A 22,667-nucleotide genomic window follows, 5' to 3' on the forward strand; every position below is an offset into this window, starting at 1 on the left:
ACTTATTTATCTGATACATGAATACAAATTTAGAATTGGAAGTGACCGCAGAGGCTGTCTAGTCCATCTAAATTTATTTTAAAGATGAGGAAATGGAGTCTAAGGAGATTGAATAACATCCTGATAAGAAAAGGTTCTTTCTTTATAGATCTCCCCAAAGTCATAGTCTACTCAACACAATGAAAGAGATTGGATTGGTGTAAATAGCAAGAACAGATAATTTAGGTCACCAATTCTACCTCAACTTTTTTCTTAAAAGCAAGTCCTCCCCTACTTCTCCAACAGAATTTCCATGTACCTCATTTTCCCCTTGGCTTTGTCTGTACACAGTGTTACAAAGATTCCAAGGCAGAAAGAATTTATAACAAAGAGAGGCAGCATGCCATAGTAAAAAGAATCCCAGACTGGGAGTTGGACCAGTTGATTTCTAGTTTTGATTATGTCACTAATTAACTGGATGATTTCTGTTATTACTTTACCTCTCTATGCCTTGGTTGCCCCATCCATAAAAGCAAGTTGAACTCTGACATCACTTCCAGTTTTGAAATGCCATGACTCTGAATGCCTGTGTCCTGGTCATGCCCCACAGTTGGCCTGAAGAGCTCTCCTGCACCAGAGACCCCTCCTCTTCCTCCCTCCCCCTGCATAAGCTCTTCTAATTGCTTACCTGATTCAACAGATTCTTTGACAAGCACAGCGCAGTATGGGCTGACCACTTCTCCCTGACATGGCTGATACGGCCCACTGTCAAAGTTGGACAAACCAATTCGAAGAAAAGGCGACATGACAGCTCCTTGCGAAAAGAAAAGACAAAGACTATTTCAGGGATCTCAAACTTCTTCCTTCCCCCACCCACCCGGGGCCAGTGCCTTATCACTGACAGCCAGAGCCAAACGGAGCCGATAATCCATCTGAACCGGCAATTGCCTTTTATTTCCCCTTCTGCAAAACATATTTTGTAGGTCTAACACAAAGCCACAATACCACACACAGCTGGGGGCTAGTATTTCTTTGTCTAGCCCTGGATAACAGGCTACTTGGAGGCTTCTGAAAGGACAATTTCAACTCAGTGGGGACAAGAACCTCACGGGATTATGGCTATCCATGATAAAAACAGCATCTCAGTGGCTGAACCACTTGGGATGGTGATTTTTTTTGCCATGTCATTTCTTTCTTCAGTCAGCGTTTGAGTGGATACTCAGGAAACAGACAGTAAGAAGAAAATGAGTTTAGGAAGTGCCTGCCGACTTGAACTAAACATGTAAACATGATACCACATCATTTTTGCATGACCTATTTAGGTACTTGGGGTAACAGCTTCCAGGTATTCAGTGACTAATGATAGCTAGATTTTATATAGCAACTGGAGATTTGCAAAGTACTTTGCAACTATCTCATTGTACTGTCATAACAACCCTGGGGGGTTTAGATGCTATTATTATTATTCCCATTTTACAGAGAAAGAAACTGAGACAGACAGAGGTTAGAGTGACTTGCTTATTAGTGTTACACAGCTAGTAACTGTCTGAGGACAGATCTGAACCCAGGTCTTCCTGATACCAGGTGCCATTGCTTTATGCACTATGGTACCTGTTCATATCATATTGAAAACACTTTCTTCCCAATTCTTTATTTTTTTAATAAATAAATTTTTAATTTTCTACTTTCAATTCCATAAGTTTTAAATTTTCTCCACCCCCCTTCCCTCCTCCCTCCCCAAGATGGAATGCAATCCAATATAGGCTATACATATACATTTTTATTAAACATATTTTCACATAAGTCAAGCTGTATGGAAGAATTACAATGAATTTCCCAAGTCTTTAAAAATGAAGTTTCTCTAAGGACAATGTGAAATAAAGGACATTGTATGATGAAACACCTGGAAATGGAGGCCATCATAAGAGTCCAAGGGTCATCAAAAGTTTCATAAATGCTAAGTAACCAAAAATACTCCTTTTTCAAGGATATAAATCAACTATGCAAATGTTGTTTGAATTAGTATATGGCTATTAACTAGTACATGGACCCCCAGCAATTTGGTCCCAGATCACTAAGTACTTCCCTGCATGACCTTGTCAAGATACACGATTTCTTTGAACTTTCACCAGTTTTGGCCCAGCATATTAGTTGAGTACATTTTATTTCTGTCTGGTCTTTCTGTTTTCAGTTGTTTTTGAACCCTGTACAACTCTTGATGACCCCACTTGGGGTTTTCTTGGCAAATATACTGGAGTGGTTTGCTATTTCCTTCTCCAGCTCATTTGATAGATGAGGAAACTGAGGCAAAGAAGATTAAGTAAGGATTAATGAAAGATTAATAATTAAATAAGGATTAATTGCCCAGAGTCACACAGCTAGTAAGAGTCTGAGGCCAGATTTGAACTCAGGAAGATTAGGCAGTCTATCTACTGCACCACCTAGTTGTACCTAAAAGTGCCAAAAAAGAATGCTAATTATTATTACTTGCATTGTATACTCTACTTCCTGGGTTGATTGTGAGACAAGTATCTTATAAACCTTAAAATGCTGTAAAATGGGAGTTGTCACCAGTTGCCCTCTAATTCAGGGGTTACTTGAATAGTACCTTTATCTACGGAACAAGAAAGAGGAGGCTGCTGGCAGGGGATGCCATTTGCCTGAGTAATACTCTCAAATAAGGAACATATATATACTCTTTGAGAGTCAACTGGAGGGAAGTTAAGTGAGCCATCCAAGGTCATACAGGCAGCACCAGTCAGAGGCCACACATGAGTTCAGGTCCTCCTGATTCCAAGGCGGCCGGGCAATTAGTCTATTCTACAAATTTAGAGGGTTTCACTGAAGTGGGAATTGTAGGTAAGTGCAGGCTTTGGTGGCACCATACTCTCTGATGATACAAAGTTGCATTAACAGTCCTGTGACTTCTGGGCTTGGTACTCATTCAGCTCATAAGCCCTCAAGTCCTTCAGGAACTGCTTAGCTATTTGCCACTCTTGTAGCTAAAATAAATCCAAAGTGATTCTTCAATCTATTCCTTAAGGGAAAATGACACCAAACCTAGATATGGTCTTTTAATCAGGCAGGTCATAACTCTACAGCTTAAGACAAACCGTTGGGTAGAAGCTTTCATCTTTTGCCATATGTGGGACTTTTAGGAAAAGTGTTTCTTTAATAAATCCTTGAAACAGACTCAAATACTGAAGCAGCTCTTTATTTAGAGGTCTTTGTATTATAGTGGCTTTTAACCAAACTGTGCTTTGCCATTTTCCAATGTGCTCCCGATGGGGCAATCTTAGCTCATGATTGACATGGGGAAATCCTGGCCTTAGAATAGCAGGGAACATCTAGGGTTACCAAGGGCTTAAGTTACTATGCATCAGAGCATGCTTCTGCTATCATCCCTCTCCTCCCTGTGACTTGAATTGGCTGCCTTACTTGACCCCCAGTTCTATCTCCGGAGTTTAACAATCATCATTCACCCATCAGTCCATCAAACTCACTGATAGCATTACTTGACATTAATATTTTATTAATCTCATTTCTACATCTGTGCCATACTGTAATACTTGTCTCTTCATCTTCTTTAAATGTGGCATAGGATCTGAGATCTGAGAAGGTAGCGACCCTGTCTTTTCATTTTGCTTTGTAAACTGCTTAATAATAAATGCTTTTTGATGATAGATACGATACTTTGGCAATTGTGATTGCATCAGCTGGGGGACCTGCTTGACTGACAATGATCAAAACCCTTCTAGGACTCAGGAGATGATGATTATATAATGACACATTTATAAAGCCCTTGATGGTTTACAAAATCCTTTTCTTAAAACAGCTCTGTAAGTAGCCAGTACAAATGGCACTTTGATATGATATTGACTTTTCTATCTTTTGAGATTTTGCATCTATTTTAAAACTCCCTTTTTAGTTGAAAGGAACCCAAAATATTGATTCTCATATACTCAGTACCACGGAGAATTAAACATATGTAAGTGAACATTTATATCTCTAGAAATTAATATCTAAAATGGGAGTACTTAACTATTTTGTGTCATTGTCTCCTTCGAGTGAATGCATAAATAAAGCATGTAGTAAGAGCCTAATATGTGCCAAACCCTGGGCTAGCCACTGGGGATAGAAACAGAAAAGTGTGATGGTCACTACTTTCATGGAGCTCATATTCTAATGGGTGAGACACACATATGGAAAACTATAGCTTCAAGGCAGAAGGAAACACCCCATGATGTTTAGGATAAAGCATCAAAGCAGATGGTAATAATGTCTCTTCTTTAAAGTCATTTCCACTGATAAAATCATACCAGTTTCTAATGTTGAACCATTTGACGGTGCCAAGGACTTTGATAACTTTCTTTTATGTAATATCTGTAGGAATAGTAGCAAGGCTGCATCTCTATATAGATGATGGCTGCCAACATTGGGATGGAAGCATTGCCATTCTAAAGCTATTGGGTTCTGGGTCCTGGATGGTGTCCATCAGGGTCTGAGGTGAAATGGTGGTCAAAGTGGTAGTAGCAGTTTGATTTGCCTGGCACTATAACTACTTTTGGCAGCGTGGTAGGGTTTATGAACTCCTCAAAATAATGTTTGTAATTGCAGAAAATACATAGGGTTACAAAGGAAACCAATTACAAAGAAATAATTATCAAAATATATTAAAACAAACAAACAAACTCTAGAACCTCTAATCTAAGGGGAAAATTAAGCTTATTGGAGATTTTATCAATACAAACTCCACTCAATTTCATCTGTATAATGGAGATAAAAATACACCTTCCTCACAGAATTGCATGCAAGATGCTTTGCCTGTATATCAGAACAACTCTTTTTCTTAGATGGTTTAATTAGCTGGTGGCCAACCATCTGGTATGGGCCTATAAAGGACGATCAGATGACTGACAAAGATGATCACTAGGGGCATGTTGAAAGCCTTCCAGCTATGGAGGACCTGCCAGAGTTTATGTTCTACTGCCAAAGACTTTGGGAACCCAGGATCACTTCCAGGCCATGATGACACATCAGGGTATGATTTTGCTGAAGGTGACTAACCAAGGGCACACTGGTAAATGTTTAACAACTGGCTTCCTCCCCCCTCCCCCACTAAGTAGGCATGACACATTTAATTTTAATTGGCATTAATATTTCCTTCATAACTTTTCTAAATCCAGACAATCAATAAGCAAGTCAATCCTTGATTTGCACTGTTTGTTGATTTCTGAGGTGTAAATGCTAACACTGAAAATTTAACACTCATCTGTCCCATGGTAGTAGGAGTTGACTCTAGCAAACCACTGTGACTAACAAATCAATGAACCTCTGAGCCTCAGTTTCCTCATCTGTAAAATTAGAGGGCCAGAGTAGAAAAACTCTGATGTCTTGTAGAGTTCTAAGTTCTGTGATTCTTTGATCTTTCTCTGCAGTCAGTTTTGCATATATTAGGGCTGAAGGGAAGGAAAAGGAGCAGATTTCCCTAAATAACAAAACCCTTGTGGCAGAGCAGCATAGATCAATCAAGGATAAAAGGTCCTTTTCTCCACATGTCTCTAATATTTGAAGGATCTCTGTCCTTTCTGTGAATGTGCTCAATTAATTCTCTTTGTGGTGGTGTATGTGACAGGTGGGTGGGAGGGGGACAGTTAATGCTGTGGGTTTACCTTTACTTCTTCTTCCCACATTTGCTGTAATTTGGGGTAGGTTCCCCAAACCCAAGTCTCAAGTTAAGTCCCCTGTTTCATTCATTTCAAAAATCTACTCCTCATTTTTTTCCCCCTGAAAGTTCAAAATTATTTACAGGATTATTTATTCTCACAAATTGAAAAGAAACACCAAAATCAGTGTTTTCCTCTGCATACTCGGAAATCACAAAATCACTGAGATGAAAGGCACCTTAGAGGTCAGCTAGAATGACCTCACAGCTGAACAAGAATCTTTTCTAACAAGTGGCCATTCAGCCTTTACTTGGAGATTTTCAATGAATAAAGAATCTACCAAGGTCTCCTGAGTCAGTTCATTACACGTTTAGACAGTTCTAATTGTCTGGAAGCATTTACTTATATTAAGGTGAAATCTACCTCTCCAGGTTCAACCCAACATTTATTAGTACGTATCTTCATTGTCTCCAAACACTGGAAATACAGTGGCAAACAAAACAAAGCAAAAGAACCCCCCTCCCCAACACCAATCTTCCCATCCCCTGCAAAAATACCCCACGAGAACACCAAAACAAAACTTATATTCTATTTGTGAAGGACAACATACACATCTAAGAAAGGACAAAATTTGAGGTGCAGAAGAGTGACATGGACAGAATGATATCTTACAAAGATAATTTTATTGACTCTGGAGGAGGGTGGATTAGATACCTGACTAGGTTCTTAACCAATTACAGAGTTATTATGATATAGCCCAGGCAAGAACTGTCAAGGATCTGAATTTAGATGGTGGATGATCACTTGTTTAAGATGCCGGAGAAGGAATTTTTATATAGGTATGGATTGTCTTAGATGGACTTATAAGGACCCTCTCAACTCTGTGATTCTGTGTGTGAGGAGTGAGAAGGGGACAGATAACAAGAGATATTCTTGGAGGTTGGAAATTAGGACTTGGCAAATGATAAGATTTGGGGAGTAAAGGAAACGGAAAAGTAGAGGAGATTCTGATGCTTCAAATGATGAATGATGAGGATGGTGGGTCATCAACAAAAGATTGGAAATTTGGAGGAGGCACTGCAGGGAAGAGGGAAAAGAGTCAGCTCCATTTTGTATATACTGAGTTTGAAATGTTTATAGGAAACCCAGAGGTGCAAAAGAGTCACTGTAAGGGAGCAGAACAGAACAAAAGGATGTCTGGGCAGCAGTGAGAATCCAATTTAGACTGGACAACATAAATACATTTATATGCTTATATATATATATATGCTTAGTGCAAAGCATTGCATGGCTTCAAACAGGAAGCATCCACGACATGGAAGCACGCACCCAGACCTTACCCTTCCTTCACTAGTATACGTGAGTTAAATAGCCTATGTAGTGCAGCGTGAAGAAGTGACTCCCTGGGGTCTGAATGCTCTTCTAGGTTAGTGGTATAAGTTAAGGTGATTGTATAGGTTCTGGGGGATGTGGAATTCATTAGACAGATGGGCTGCTTGACCCTCTAGCAATGTTAAATACTTCCCCTTTCATGGGGGGCAGAAACCAGTAAGTCCTGGGATAAGAAGAATACCTGAGATGACACGGGAGTTGTATAAGTTGTCTTTGCTATATATGCACTCAAGGGTCAGTTATTTGTGTCTTGAATTTCTTTTGGTCAGTTGAAGTAAAAAAAAAGAAAAAATTAACATTTTGTTAGCTCAACTGATAGCATGAGAATTATAGACTCTTTTCTTTTGCTATGGAGACCTAGATGCTAGTCAAATTCTTATATTAACAGAAACTACCCAGTTCAAATTCCTCAGGGGAGACTCAAGATAGGGACATGTACCAATATTAAATAACATAATAAGATGCTACGTGGCCCATGTGAGGGGGAAGGATAATGGGATTTGTTTTACTTGAGTTTGAGATGCCTACGGGACATTCAGTAAGAAATATACAATAGGCAACTGGTGATTCAGAAGTAGCCTGGGGTGGTGGTGGAGTGACTGTGAGTCACAGTAAATATAAATGATTAGTTTAGGAAGGCCAACGCAAGAGACATGGAGATATAGGTGGTTATACTCAGAAGAATTTCAGAGTTCTGAACCACAAAGATAGTGAGATCTATCTAGACAGTGAGATTTATCTAGAATACAAAGCATGTGAATGGGTATAAAGGGAATGAGTCTGGGAAAGTAGACTGAAACCATATTATGATGAGTGTTTCACGGCTAGTTGAAGCATAAGTATTCAGGTATCAAATCTGACACTATCTGCAAGTCACTTAAGCAATTTAGACAGGAGTATCCTTAGCTATAAAATGAGCAAACTAGACAGATGACCGTGGAGATTCCATTAAGTCAATCAAATCTATTATTCTATAGCTAATAGGAGCCATTAAAGGTAGGGACATGGTCAGACCCACATTTTAGGGATAATATTTTATCACCTGTGGGGAGGATGGATTAGAAAAAAGAGAGACAGGAAGCAGAATAAGTAATTAAGAGGCAATTAAAATAGCCCAGGCAAGAAGTGTTGAAGGCCTGAATCAGTGTGTTGGCCATGAGAATAAAGAGAAAGGGATGTATGTGAGAGATGTTGTAGAAACAGACCTTATGGGACTCGGCAACTGACTGGATATGGTGGAGAGGAAAGAGCTGAAGATAATTCTTGTAAGCTTATTAAGAATAGGGATTGTTCATTCTTTCTATCTGAATCCCAGTGTCTGGTCCAAAATAGATTCTTTTAGAAAATGTTTCCCAGAATGATTAAACCAGTTTACTTCTCCACCAGCAGTTCATTAGTGTACCTATTTCTTCCTCATCTCCTCCAGCATTTGTCATTTCTGATAGGTGTGAAGTGACATGCCACTGATGTTTTAATTTTCCGGAATTCTCTAATCAATAGTGATCTAGAGCATTTTTTCAGATGAGTATAGATAGCTTTGATGTCTTCTGAAAACTTCCTGGTCATATCCTTTGACCATTTATCACTTGGAAATGGCTGTTATTTTCCAGTTTTACTTATTTATTTATTGCAAATTTGACTCATTTCCCTATATATCTGAGAAATGAGGCTTTTACCAGAGAAATTTACTATAAAATTTTTTTTGATATCACTTCATTGCCCAAATTTTAGTAAAATGTAGTTTTCCTAATTATCTCTTTTGATTAGGTCTAATTTTGCTTTTGCTTTGTCTGAGATCATGATTGCTACCCTTTACCTTTATCACTTCAGCTAAAGCATAATAGAGTCCAACAATCCTTACATCATGTCTCCTTGATCTATTTTCCAGGTCATTAGTTTTTCCAATGAAATATTCCACATTTTCTTCTATTTTTCATCCTTTTGACTTTATTTATTGTTTCTTGAAGTCTCTTGGAGTCATTTGTTTTCACTTGTCCAATTCTAATTTTTAAGGAATTACTTTCTTCAGTGAGTTTTTGTAACTCTTTTTTCTTGGTAAATTCTGCTTTTTAGAGCTCTTTTCTTCAGAGAATTTTTACACTTCCTTTTCCACTTGGCCTATTCTACTTTTAAAGGAGATTTTTCTTCCATGAATTTTTATGCCACCCTCCCCCTTTTTAACCATTAGGCCAATTTTATTTTTTCCTTTTTTTTTCAATTCTATTTTTAAAGATACCTTCTTCAGTATTTTTTGTGCTTATTTTACCAAGTGGTTAATTGTCTTCTCACAATTTTCTTGCATTACTCATTTCTTTCCCCAATTTTTCTGTAACTACTCTTTAATCTTTTCTATAACTCTTCCAGGAATTCTTCTTGGCCTTGAGTCTAATTAGCATTTTCCTTGAGGCTTTGCTTATAGCTATTTTCACATTGCTGTCTTCTAAATTCATATCTTAGTCTTCCTTGCCACCATAGTAGCTTTAATGGTCAAGATCTTTTTTGTTTGTTTTCCCAGTCTATTTCTTCATTTTGAACTTTATGTTAAAGTTGGACTCTGCTCACTCTGAGGTGAAGAGGCACTGTCCCAAACTACAAACTTTTTGATACTGCTATTTTCAGAGCTAGTTCCAGGGTTTTGCAAGTTTTTGGTGCCTCCAAGATGGTGTTATCCCCTGGGAGATCACTGGGGTCACTGTTCTCCTGATAGCCTCTCTGGTCTTTACTCAAGAAGGGCCCCTGCTCCCCTGCATTGGTACTAATGCTCCTTTTGTCCCTGCATCCATTACCAGGTCTCTTGCTCTCCTACAGCCACAAGTGGAACTGTAACCAGCGCCCTGGCTCCCTCGTAAGCAACCACAAGCACTCCACCACACTCTGAAACTGTGATCCAGAATTGCTCATGGCCAATAGAGCTGCCAATCAGTACCACTTGCACCCAGGGCCAGCAACAGGTTCCTGGTAACTTCTTTCTGACCAGTTGTCTGTCTCCCTTATCATCTCTGGACTGAGAACTCCAAAAGCTGCTACTGTTGCTGCTGTCCTGGTTGCTTGAAGGCCTACCACTGTGCCCACCCCAGTGTTACAGACCTCTTCTGTGTACCCACAAAGTTGTCTCAGGCTGGAAAAATGTCTCCCCCTGACCTCTAGTCGCCTCTGCCACTCCAAAATTTTATCTGAGTAATTATTTTAAAATTGTTTGAAGGGGAATGTAGGGAGAGGGTTCATTTGGGTCCCAGTCTATACTTCATCATCTTAGCTTCACCCCCCATTTGACATTTAAAGCCTGGCTCCAACAAGCTTATGATATATCACTTCCCTAAAAACTGTGGTTCACCTAAACTGGCCTTCCCACTGTTCCTCACATACAGCATTCCACTTCCCTCCTACATGCCTTTGAACAAGCTGTCTGTCCCTTTTGTAGTGCACTCCTTTCTCACCTCTGCTGCTTAGAATCCTTCAAAGTTTAGCTCAGACCCAGGTGCCACTGTCTCCCACCATAGTTAGCTTCTATTTATTTTGGTTATGCTTGTATGTGTACCTGTTTTTTCCTCCACTACAGTGTTGAGGGAAGGGACTTATTCTGATTTTCAGTCTGTGTCTCCAGCACCTAGAATGATGCCTGGCACATAGGAGATGCTTAATAAGTGTTTGCCGACTGATCATCTGATTGATAGGACATCTTCTGGCTCTTAGGGGCTTTCATGTTCTGGTGTTGATGATTACTAACTCTCATTATTTTACTATATAATTAGGGGAACAACAATGTTCCCCTAAAATTCTCTGATCTCTGAAGTTAATCTTTTGAAGCTAAAAGTAGGACCTAACATTTATTTCTATTAAAGTTTGTCTTGTTAGATTCACCCCATCATTCTAGTTGGTTGAACTCCCAAGTGGTACAATAGTGTTGGACGTGGCGTAAGTAAGACTCAAGTTCTTGCAAAAAAGTAAGTTCAAAATTCTGCCTCAGACACTAGTTGTGGACTAGTTCTGGACAAATTACTTAATGTTCCTCAATCTCAAGTTTCTTCATCTGTAAAATGGGGATGATAAGAGCCTTACAAAGTTGCTGTGATACACGAGTAAGGAACTTGTTAAGTGTTTTGTAAATCATAAAGTACTTTATAAGTGCTTTCTCTTATTAGGTAATTAGCAAATGATTAGCATACTAATAGTATGATCACTAATCTACATTTATATAGTTTTATATTTTACAGAGAAAGAAAGATGTGAAGGCTTTCATTCAATTGCCTTTCCCCATAGCCAACTTGATAAATCAGATAACATACCTTTATAATATCTTCAAAAGACAGTAGGAATCTAAAATGTTTTAAAGAGGTCTAGAGCTCATGATGAAATAGCTCTTTTCTTACTATATCTGGAATGTCAATGTTATTATCCCACAATTATAATATTATGATAGTATGATGTTGATGGAAGCAGTGTGGTAAAGTTGAAAAAGTATTGAATTTGCAAGTCAGGAGAGACATGCATTACCATCTTGCCACTGACACCCACTAGCAATGTAACTAAGGGGAAATTACATGTTCTCTCAGAATTTATAGAGCCTACCTCAGGACTGTCGTGAAGATCAAATATAATGCATCTGAAATATTTTGTAAACCTTAAATAACTATATAGCACCTTTATATATACACACATAAATTTATATAGCATATATAAATATACATTTATAAATTTATATGTAATATACACACATACATAAATTTATATAGCACCTTAAGATTTTCAAAGCACTTTACAATTTACTATTTCAGTTTATCTTCATCACTATCCTAGGAGGTATGTCTTATTGTTATTCCCATTTTACAGATGTGGAAACTGAGATAGACAAAGGTTAAATGACTTGTCCAGGGTCATAAATATAAGAGACTGTATTTGAATTCAGGTCTTTTGAATTCCAGGTCCAGAGCTCTATCCACTGTGCTGACTAGTTGTCTATATAAATGCTAGCTTGTATGGTAAAAATAAAATGAGAATTTGGGGGGTTGGGGAAGAGGACAGTAAGGAGTTAATTTGCAGTTGCCTACTCCCCTTAGGACATAGAGTAGCAGATTAATCTGGTAGCTTGAGTTCTTGGAAAAAGTGAACGCCAACCAGACCCAGGGAGGTATCTTATTTCAGTTCTGCCAGAGGGACCCAGAATGTGGTAGGAGGTGCAAAGAGTGAGCAGTATTTTGAATCCCAAAAGAAAGGTATGGTTCTAAATGGTAGAGGAAAAAACGATTGTCTCTGGAAATTTATAATGGTACAGTACCATTTGGAGCCCATGGATAAAGTTGTGATTAGTCTTCATCTCAAGAAGAAACTAGCCTTAACCATTTTTAAAAAATACAGATTTATTTTGTATCCTGCTACTTTACTGAAGCTGTTAATTGTCTTTGTTACTATGGGCCTCTTTATATAAACCATCATACCATTTGCAAATTGTTATCTTGGATACACAAACTCTTATCTGTACGTACATGTGATACAAAGATATCTTCCCCCCCAGTCAACCACTTTCCTTCTTATCCAAAATGTATTAATTTTGTTTGGACAAAAGCTTTTTAATTTCATGTAATCAAAATTATTCATTTTACCCTTTGCAATTGTCTCCATCCCTTGTTTAAGAATTCAAATCCTATCCATAGTTATCAAATGTAAATAATCTGCTTCTCTTCTAATTTTATAGTATGATTTTTAATACTCAGCCTGCATATCCATTTTGTATGTATTGTGGAATATGATGTTGTGGTATTATTTCTTATTTTTCATTGCCCAGGTACAGTATTTCTAGAAATTATCCATTTGGAAATCAAATTGTTATAGTTATGTCTATGGAATAATTGGACAAAATGATCACATTTACTCTATTGATGAGGAGTAGTGATAGACATTACATATATCTTGAAGATTTCTTCTTTTATAGCTGTAAAAGTGTTTTGTGGTTGCTTGATATCTTAGTAGATTAAGTCCTAGGTATTTAATACATTTGGTTATCTTAAATGGAATTTCTTTTTTATGTAAGTTTTTCCTCTTGGTTTTTATTGGCAATAAATAGAAAAGTTGATTTTTTAGCATAAATTTATTTTGTATCCTGCTACTTACCAAAGCTTTGTTAATTATCTTGACTTTTTTTTCCATTGTTACCCTGGGGAGGGAGGAGTTCTTTAAGCAATCATATCATTTATAACTAGAAACAATTTTGCATCCTTAGCAATCATTAGCCATGCATTTCTAATACCATGTCAAATAACAGTGGAGACAATAAGCATCTTTTTTTTTCCTTTCTAAATTCCCAGTGTGAATGGGAGATTTTCAGGTATTTTTCCATTACAACTAATGCTATAGTAAAGGTAAGTATTTTAATCCCACTGCTTTTTAAATTTATTTTTTAAACATTAGTATATATTATATTTGACCAAAAGCTTTTTTATCTGTTAGTATATTGAGATTTTATTATTTTTCATTGACATGATTTATTATGTCTGTAGTTTTCCTTATTTCCTTGCCTTCCTGGTATAAATTAAACCTAATCACAAAGATTAATTATTTAACTTATTGTTGTGACTTCACTGCTCACATTTAATATTATGGCAAAGTTAATGAATGATATTGGTCCTTTTTTTTCTTTTAGGAAAAAAAATGTCCCCCAAGGGGATTTCTGTGCAAAAGACAGTTGTTTTTGCTATTATTTTGGCATGTTTCCAGTTGTTTTGAGTAGATAAGAAAGAGCTCAGCCATCTTAGCCAAAATCTGGGGCACAGTATTCCAGTTAAATATGGAATAAACAGGCTTCTGAATACTGACATCAAAAACTAATTAACACTGACAAATGTTGTTTCTACAGGGAAATATCTTTCAAATGCTATGCAACTTACTTATTTTTGCAATATCCCGCCCTCTTTAAAAAATGGTGGTGATCTCAAATGTATCTAGTAACACCAAAATTAATTAAATGTGATGATTTAAGCAACAGAAACTTGTAAAATCCTATGTTACCTTGTTGCTATTACTGTGGGATGGGAGCAATCTATAAATAGAAGAGTGATGAATATGTTATCATCCTGTTACTATCATGTTACTAATTTTGTATTCTGAAAAAACCTCATAGGGGCGGCTTTTATGATGTAGATCTTGAAAAACAAAAGCACAACACAGATGTTCAAACACCCTTTTATACAAAAATCCACAAGCAAGTTGCAAATGATGACCCTTTGGAGTTTTCTACTCTTCTGTGTCTGGCCATGTCCAGTAGAGACCTCTCCCCCTAGCTTTCTAAAAAAATTCCAGTGTCTCCCTGTTACCTTCAGCATCAGATATAAACTCCTTTGTTGGGCACTTCAAAGCTCTTCATAACATGGCCCCTTCCTACCTTTCTTGTCTTCTTGCACTTTACTCTTCAGATACTCTATGAGCCAGCTACAATTTGCTTGCTACTCTGTGTCTCATCTCCACGCTTTGGCACTGGCTCTCCTCTCATGCCTGGAATGTTCTCCCTTCTCACCCCTATTGCCTAGCTTCCTTTAAAACTCAGCTCAAATCTCACCTTCTAAAAGAGGTCCTTTCTGACCATTCCCAACACCCTGGTGCCAGTGCTTTCCCCTCTAGGATTACCTTACACCTATTCTGAATAAATTTTGTATATATCAGCTTATTTATATGTTGTTTCCTGTGTTAGAAAATAAGTTCCTTGAGGGCAGGGGCTATTTTTTGCCTTTCTTTTTTTCTTACTAAAATGCTTGTTGAGACGTAATTTGATTCTTTCAAGAAAAAGAATGGTCATCTAATTTTATTGCCTTAGAATGTCTCATACAGAGGCCCATTTTGATGAAATTATCCAAGTTTGTAAATGTCAAGGTAGCAGGAGTAAGTCACTAATTCAACATTTAGTAAATGCTTAAAATGGCATGAAGAAAGAAAAGTTTAGAAAAGACACTGTTGCGGCATCTAGGTGACACAGTGAATAGAGCACCGGAGTCAGGAGGACCTGAGTTCAAATCTGGCCTCAGACACTTAACACAAAAACTAGCCTTGTGACCTTGGGCAAGTCACTCAACCCCAACTGCCCTAAAAAGAAACCCCCAAAAGAATGAAAAGACACTGTTATTCTCCTTATGGTGCTTACAATTGGGTTGGAAGAACTAAAACAGAAATGGTCAGCTAGGTGGAAAGCACGGTGGATAGAGGGCTGGAATAAGGAAGAATCATCTTCTTGAGTTAAAATCTAGCTTCAGACACTTACTAGCTATATGACCCTGGGAAAGTCATTTAATACTGTTTACCTCAGTTCCTCATCTGTAAAATGAGTTGGAGAAGGAAATGGCAAACCACTCCTGCATCTTTGCCAAGAAAGTCCCAAATAGGATCACAGTCAGACATTTTGATACAACAAAAATATATAACACAATATTTCATGATACCTATATATTAGAAGGCTGCAAGCAAAATGCTATTTGAGATCTGAAGGAGATGTCTTTATCAACAAGGGTCAAGGAAAGATATTTCATAGAAGGTCTCATGGAGGAGATAGCATAGGACATAGGACTTTAAAAATGGATAGGAATTCTACTCATCCAGAGCTGAAGGGGAGAAATACCAAGGATAGAGAACAGCATGAACAAAGGAATGGAATCAGGAAGGCAAAGGGTGTATTCAAATGATAGAAAGTAGTCCAGTTTATCTAGAATGTATGTGGAAAATAGGAGATAAGGCTGGAAAATGCCAGACAAAGTAGCTTGAATTTTACTCAATAGGCAATTGGCAGACACGGAAGTTTTTGATCAGAAGGGTGACATGTCATATACGTGTAATAATGTGAAGGATTAGAGTGATCTGGCTTCTCAAACTTTCAAGGTGCTTTCCCAACATTTTTCTTATTTATTCCCTTCTGATTTTAAAGAACTGATGTGAAACTATAATCACAGTATTCTGCATGGCAAAGGAAATGGTGGTACCTGCCAGATGATGTATATATAGTTGTGGGTTTCTTGAAACGGAGAACTTGGGAGGAGGAAACGGTGTAGGAGGCTCATGAGAGAAAGTAATAAGATCCATTAAAATTTACAGATATATTGAGAAATGTAAGCACAAAAGAATGGGATGATTTCACTTTCAAAAGTAAAAAACTTGGTGCATGATTCCCTTGTTTGCAAATACCCATCTAGAAAGCTTAAAAGTCTTGGCCCATAAGGAGAGATGAATTTGGGTTATTGTGACTGATATCATGACCTTTAATCAATAAACCAATAAACCAGTTTTTATTAAGTGCTTAATATATGCCAGACATCTTGCTAAGCACTGGGGATACAAAGTAAAGCAAAAACATGGTCTCTTTGCCACTTGCTTTCCAACAAGCATGTGGTCTCCATTGGGTGACCCGAGGCAACTCATTCAGCTTCCTCAACCGCGAAATTGGAGGGTGTTAGACTCAACTGTTTTTTAAGATTCATTTCAGTTTTAAATCTATGATGTTTTCAGTATGACACACACAAGTACACACACATCCATCCATCCATCCATCCATCCATCCATCCATCCATCCATCCATCCATCCATCCATCCACCCATCCATCCATCCATCCATTGATCTACCTACCTATCTAATTATCATAAGGAATGGAACTATCAGGGTTGCTTTAGAAGAGGAAGAAAAAATAAGTGCCTGTAATGAAATATGAGGCAGGGTCACACAGTAACTACATGAAGTCATATTTGAATTCAGATCCTTCTGACTCCAGGGTTGGTGCTCTGCCCACAATACCATCTAGCCACCCCATCATGAACTCCTAAATGGAGTAAATGTATCCCTGTCTGGTATCTCATTTTGTTTCATTCATTGCAATTATAGTTTCAGGGCTTAGCACAGTGCCTTGCACATAGTAGGTGATTAATAAATAATTTCTGCTTGGATGGTTTTCTGCTGATTCCTCTTTACTGAAAACTTCCCTAAGAAATCTGCCCCATAGAGACGAGTTTTGATAGGAGAAGATGTTAAATTACAGGTTAAAGTTGAGTAAGGAGGATAGTCCTACAGAAGGGATAAAACTTGATCTTTCTATGATCAGCACAATTGTACCATCATTGGGTACAAGCCTTTTTTGGAACTTGGGGGATATCAACTGTGAGATCTTTTTGTGTAGTGTAATTTCTCCTGATCCATCCTCACACACTCTGCTTCCTTAAATGTTTACATTAAAATTCAAATTGTATACAAGTTTTATGTAAAAAGTCTCATGAAGGATATAAGGACAGTTCTGTTTAAGGTCTCTATATTACCCCACGGACCCAAGTTGAATAACTAAGTGTGTCACATTCTTTCCGACCATCGGAGACATCAATGGAAGATTTTTCAAAAAATGCTTGTAATCCAAGACTTTACTGCTAAATGACCTGCTAATTGAGGGCAAATACAGGAGAAACACACAGGAAATGGTTTTTGGAAAGTAAGATCTGATTCACAAAGCTGAATGACTAATAATTTCAAGTTTGGTTCAGCAAAATTAAGCACCCATGCTTAAAGGAAAAAAAAATGTTTAACCTGAGATAAAACTTTAGAAAAGTGCCTTATACTTAAACCTTGAACACCAACAGAAAACAAAACTGAACTCCGAGAAAATCTGGGGTAACTTCCTGGCTTTACTCTCTCTACATATGATCACAGACAAGTCACTTAGAGCACTGAAAGAATTAGAGATAGATCACCTAGTCCAACCTTCTCATTTTGCTGACGAAAGAAGCTCAGTTAAATAAGAATACAACTCACCTTTACATACAACTTTGAAGATTTGCAAAACACTTTTCTTAGGATGACTGAGGTAGAGGGTGTGGGTATTATTACCTTCATTTTACAGATGAGGAAAAGGAGAGTCTGAGAAGTTAAGAGGTTTGTAATCTGAGGAAGTACGTGATGTTAGGTCAGCTGACTTGAAGTTCATTGCTCTAACCACTAAACAACACTGCCTTCATCTTTTCTAAATCACGCAGGTGGTAAGTAGCAGCGTCAGGATTTGAACTGAAGCCTTCAGACTCTAAAAATCAAGGGCTTTTTCTATTCATTGCACCACAGCTCTCTCCTTCAGCTATAAAATGGGGAGCAATAATGTATACTTGTGGTGCCTGCCACACAAGGTTGTTACGTAGATAAAACAAGATCGGTATAAATCAGTGCAAATGTAAGTTGCTGCTATCATTACTATGCCACAGGTACAGTTTAATACAAGGATCCTTGAGGGATCAATCAGTTTTTCATAATTCAGTGAATGGTCACCTAGTTTGTAGCTTAATGCAGCCTACACATCTCCTCCTACCTCAGCTTACCCATTTTGGGCTTGTTCATGGTTTGTTGATGCTTCCATCTGATGTAAGCCAGGCAGACTGAGAAGGGAAACCTCCACCAGTCATTTCCTTATGGAAGATCATTAGGAGAGAGAAGGCTCAAATGACTGGCTAAAATAAGGTCTGCTTACTGTCTATGGATTTTATGTATCCATGGTATTTTCCCTTCTAAACCTTTGATTTTTATCTTTGTGGAGCTCTTCTTGATGTGGAAATTATCTCTTCTACTAATTCAGATTCAGCTGCCTGGTAATTTAGAGCCTGAGATCTGAAGAGTTTCCTTGTCACTAAGAGGTTAGGTGACTTACTCAGGGTCACATACCTAAGTATAAAACTTGAACCCAGCACTTCTTCACTCTGAGGTCCATTCTCTGTCCTCTTCCCTAGGCTATTTGTTGAGGCTACATTTTATCCCAGTTAACAAACAGATCTACTACAGACATGTATCTGCCCCGTGGACTTAATATTACTCAATATTATCTGACATTTTAAATATTCTTAACTATAACTGTTTCAGACCTACCTTCCTTCCTTCCTTCCTTCCTTCCTTCCTTCCTTCCTTCCTTCCTTCCTTCCTTCCTTCCTTCCTTCCTTCCTTCCTTCCTTCCTTCCTTCCTTCCTCCCTTCCTTCCTCCATCCCTTGCCTTCCTTCATCCCTTCCTTCCTTACAAAATAGATATCAATTTGGGAATGGCAGAACACATTGTTATATGGAATGGAGTGGACTGTCATTGTGCCATGAGAAATTATACATACATGCAAAGAATTCAGAGACACACTGGAAGACTAACAGGAAATGATACAAAAATAAGCAGAAAACAGGAAAACACTATATACAATAACTGCAATAATGTAAATTGAACCTCCCCTCCCCCCAGTAAAATGAAGTTAATTCCTAGGTTATTGTAATGACCAGTCTTGGCCTTTGAGAAGAGGTAAGGAAATGTACATTCCTCTTTTCTTTAAGGAAGTGAGGGACTGCTGAAAACATTACCAAATACGGTCACCATATTAAGTTGCTTTTGTCGTTGTTGTTTATTCATTTTTAGTCATGTCTGACACTTCATAATCTCTTTTTGGGGTTTTCTTGGTAAAGATACTAGAGTAGTTTGTCATTTACTTCTTCAGCTCATTTTTTAGATGAGGAGACTGAGGCAAACAGGGTTAAGTGACTTGCCCAGGGTCACACAGCTAGTAAGTGTCTGAGGTCAGATCTGAACTCATTAAGATGAGTCTTCCTGATTCCAGGCCTGGAACTCTATCTACTGAACTACCTAGCTATCCTTAATTGCTTTTAATTAACTATTTTTCTTTGTCACAAGAGAAGATTTACTAGATGAGTAGGTGATAGTGGTATATTCAGGAATAACTGATGTGAAAACAAAAAAGCATTAATGAAATATTCATTTAAAATATTTTTAAATTGGAAATTCTATTTGTTAATTATCAATTGACCTACCATTTCCCTTTATACCATTTACTTAAATACTTCAAGGAGGAATGATTTCAAGAGTAGAGGAAATTACTCCATCAACTCAGATTCCAGACACACTTATCATATGTTCTTCCTGAACTGCTATTCACCAAAACATTCATCACCATAAGGGAGCCAGCCTTCTGGAGACCAGCATCTCCTAACGTATGTAGTCTAGTCTTGGGAAATCGGCATATACATGTTTACCATTAGTCTTGTGCTCAAATCCTCACCAAAGCTTATGTTCCACTAGTAAAGCCTTCCAGAACCCAGGTCCTCCCCCATGCCAGCATGAGGCATGAGAAGAGGCCTTTTTTGTTGTCTTTCTATCATGTCAGAAGTATTTTTGAGACTTGGTAAGTCAATAAATCAAGATAACCATGGGCTTCTTAGGATAAAATGTTCTCCTGCTAAATGATTTGCCCAGGGACATACAGCTATCAAATGAGATATTATTTGCAGAAGAACATTAGCAAGGCTGAAAGGATGCTACAGAAATACAAGATATCATTAAATAACATAAATTTTATATCTGCCATTTGAATGCTTTTGATGTTACATGATTTTGAAGTGTTTTTTTCCACATTTAATACTTTGTTTAGGACCTGTGGCAATTTTTGCAATAAAACATTTTTATTAAGACCAAGCCCATCACAATCATATACCACAACTTGTTCAATGATCTGAGAAAGACATGGAAAGACTTGCATGAAAAAGTGAAGAGAGGAAGGGGATGAAGCAAGAGATCATTGTATATAGCAACAGCAATATTGTTTTAAGAATGACTGAGAGAGTAAGCCATTTTGACTGTTATAAGTATCCAAATTAATCATAAAGGTCATATGAAGAAAGACTCATCTGCATCCAGAGAAAGAACTTGTAAACAGAAATTTGTATAAAATAATTTTACATATAATATATATGTGTGCATGTATATAATATGCATACACATACCCGCACACCCCTATTTGTGTCTAATAACAGCTTTCTCTATGGTGGTGGGGGGGAGAAGAAAAAAAAGAAATTTACATTATAACTATGATATATTTAAAAGGAATAGCAAGTTGCAAATAAGAGATTTGCAATTTCACATGCAATAATCTTTTTAAAATTATACTGTCACGGAAATGCTTGTTTTATTCCATAAATTAAAAATAAATATTTAAAAAGGACCAAGCCCATTAACATTCATTAGTAGAGTTTAAAAGAATAGTAGTTTGTCAAAATTTTGATAAATAAAAATGAACTTCAAAAAAATGGAAAGAGAATAATATGTTCTTCCTTTTCTTCTTCTTTTTTTTTTTTTGGAGGCGGGAGGAGGCAAGGCAATCAGGGTTAAAGTGACTTGCCCAAGCTCACAAAGCTAGTGTCAAGTGTCTGAGGCAAAATTTGAACTCAGGTTCTCCTGACTCCAGGGCCAGTACTCTATTCACTGCACCACTTAGCTGCCCCTTCCTTTTCAATGTGAAGTTGACACTACTGACCTGGCCAGAGGATGTGCTTGGGTTTGTTTCTTTTCTTTAGTCATGGGTTGTGGATTTGAACTAACCTATCTGTACTCTCTAGCTCATTCCCTGTGGCCAGGAGCACAAAGATATGAAATGGCTGGTGGAGGTGAGCAGGGCAGGCTATCACCGTGCAACAGAACCAAGCTAGCTGTTCTGTAATGTGACTGAAATTTGCTTAATCTATTAACCTTGGCCTCATTAGCATCGTTTCTTTAAACCATGGTTATTTAGTTCAATCATCCACAGGTTATGAAGGCCATGTAAACATACTGTTTAATTATTTGGTTATTTGCAAAGAAATTGGCTTTTAAAAAGCCATCTTTATTAGAAGACAAGACCTCAAGAGTTCTTTCAAGGAAGTTATTGGCAAAACAATTTTCCTCAAGTGCTCAGGTTTCTGAAGCCTGGGAAAGCATCCTTACGAAATTGACACCAACCATTTAAGGCTGTTGTCAATCTATTCTGAATTAACCTAATGGCTTCAACTGAAACTCTCCAGGGTCTTTACATTTTTTACTACTGCATTTATAATTAACAATGGATCTGATCTTCTTGGTCTGCCAGGATTAATGCACTTGTCTCTGTGAATAAATTACTCAATTAGGAAAAGTAAACTAACTTCTGAAACAGATGCACCCCTTGAGAACCAGGGTGCAATGGATCTTTGGACTTTTCCAGGTCTAGAAAGGGATGTCGAAGTACCAGTACTAGAACACTGAGGTCTACCATTGCTCCTTTTCCTAAACCTTCTTGTAGCTTCCCCTGTACTCATATGGGATATCTTCACTCCCCTGAATTCTCTTAGAAGCTCTAAGTTAAAGGGAATGTACTTATCGGATTACATTAGCTAGGTTGGTGGACTGTACGCTCTGTTGGAACACACCTAAACTGTAGGCTAAATAAACAGAACTTTCCCCATATTTATTCTTAAAATCCTTTTGTCTTGCCTCTACTCCATGATTAAGTTGAGTTGAATAATGTTTTCTGAGTTTCTCCATCTGTAAAATGAAATAATGGCATTTTGACTGGCCATCTATAATTCACAGGTAAACTAGTAGCAGAATAGATCACATAATCCTGGGCTGCTGCTCTAACCATTGAACATTCCTTCCTTCTGATGATGAATAATGAATTGTACATAAAAGAACTGTTCTTGTTTTTCCTTTGTTCTTGAAGAGGACCAATGATGACATCAGGAAGGTGATGACTTGCAAGTGAATTGGATTTAAGTGAGGCAGGGCCGTGCAAAGTCACCAGCCTCACTATCTCCTCAGGAGCCATTTGGGATCAGTAGCAAGATATAGATCAGGA

The 22,667-nt window shown here is 37.7% G+C and overlaps 1 protein-coding gene across 1 annotated transcript in view; it reads right to left on the minus strand.

The window, feature by feature from the left end:
• The window catches only part of LOC138175813 (protein kinase C theta type), a 198,860-nt gene that overhangs the window by 131,994 nt on the left and 44,199 nt on the right, over positions 1-22,667 (minus strand). Inside the window, exon 2 of the mRNA XM_069106315.1 lies at positions 668-793. Coding sequence (XP_068962416.1) covers positions 668-785 — 118 coding nt within the window. The 5' untranslated portion in view covers positions 786-793. The remainder of the gene's footprint in view (positions 1-667; positions 794-22,667) is intronic.

The sequence above is a fragment of the Petaurus breviceps genome, unplaced genomic scaffold (genome assembly GCF_028583685.1).
Source record: "Petaurus breviceps papuanus isolate PSGF00001 unplaced genomic scaffold, PetGlider_PUasm1.0 79, whole genome shotgun sequence".
NCBI classification, from domain to species: Eukaryota; Metazoa; Chordata; class Mammalia; order Diprotodontia; family Petauridae; genus Petaurus; species Petaurus breviceps.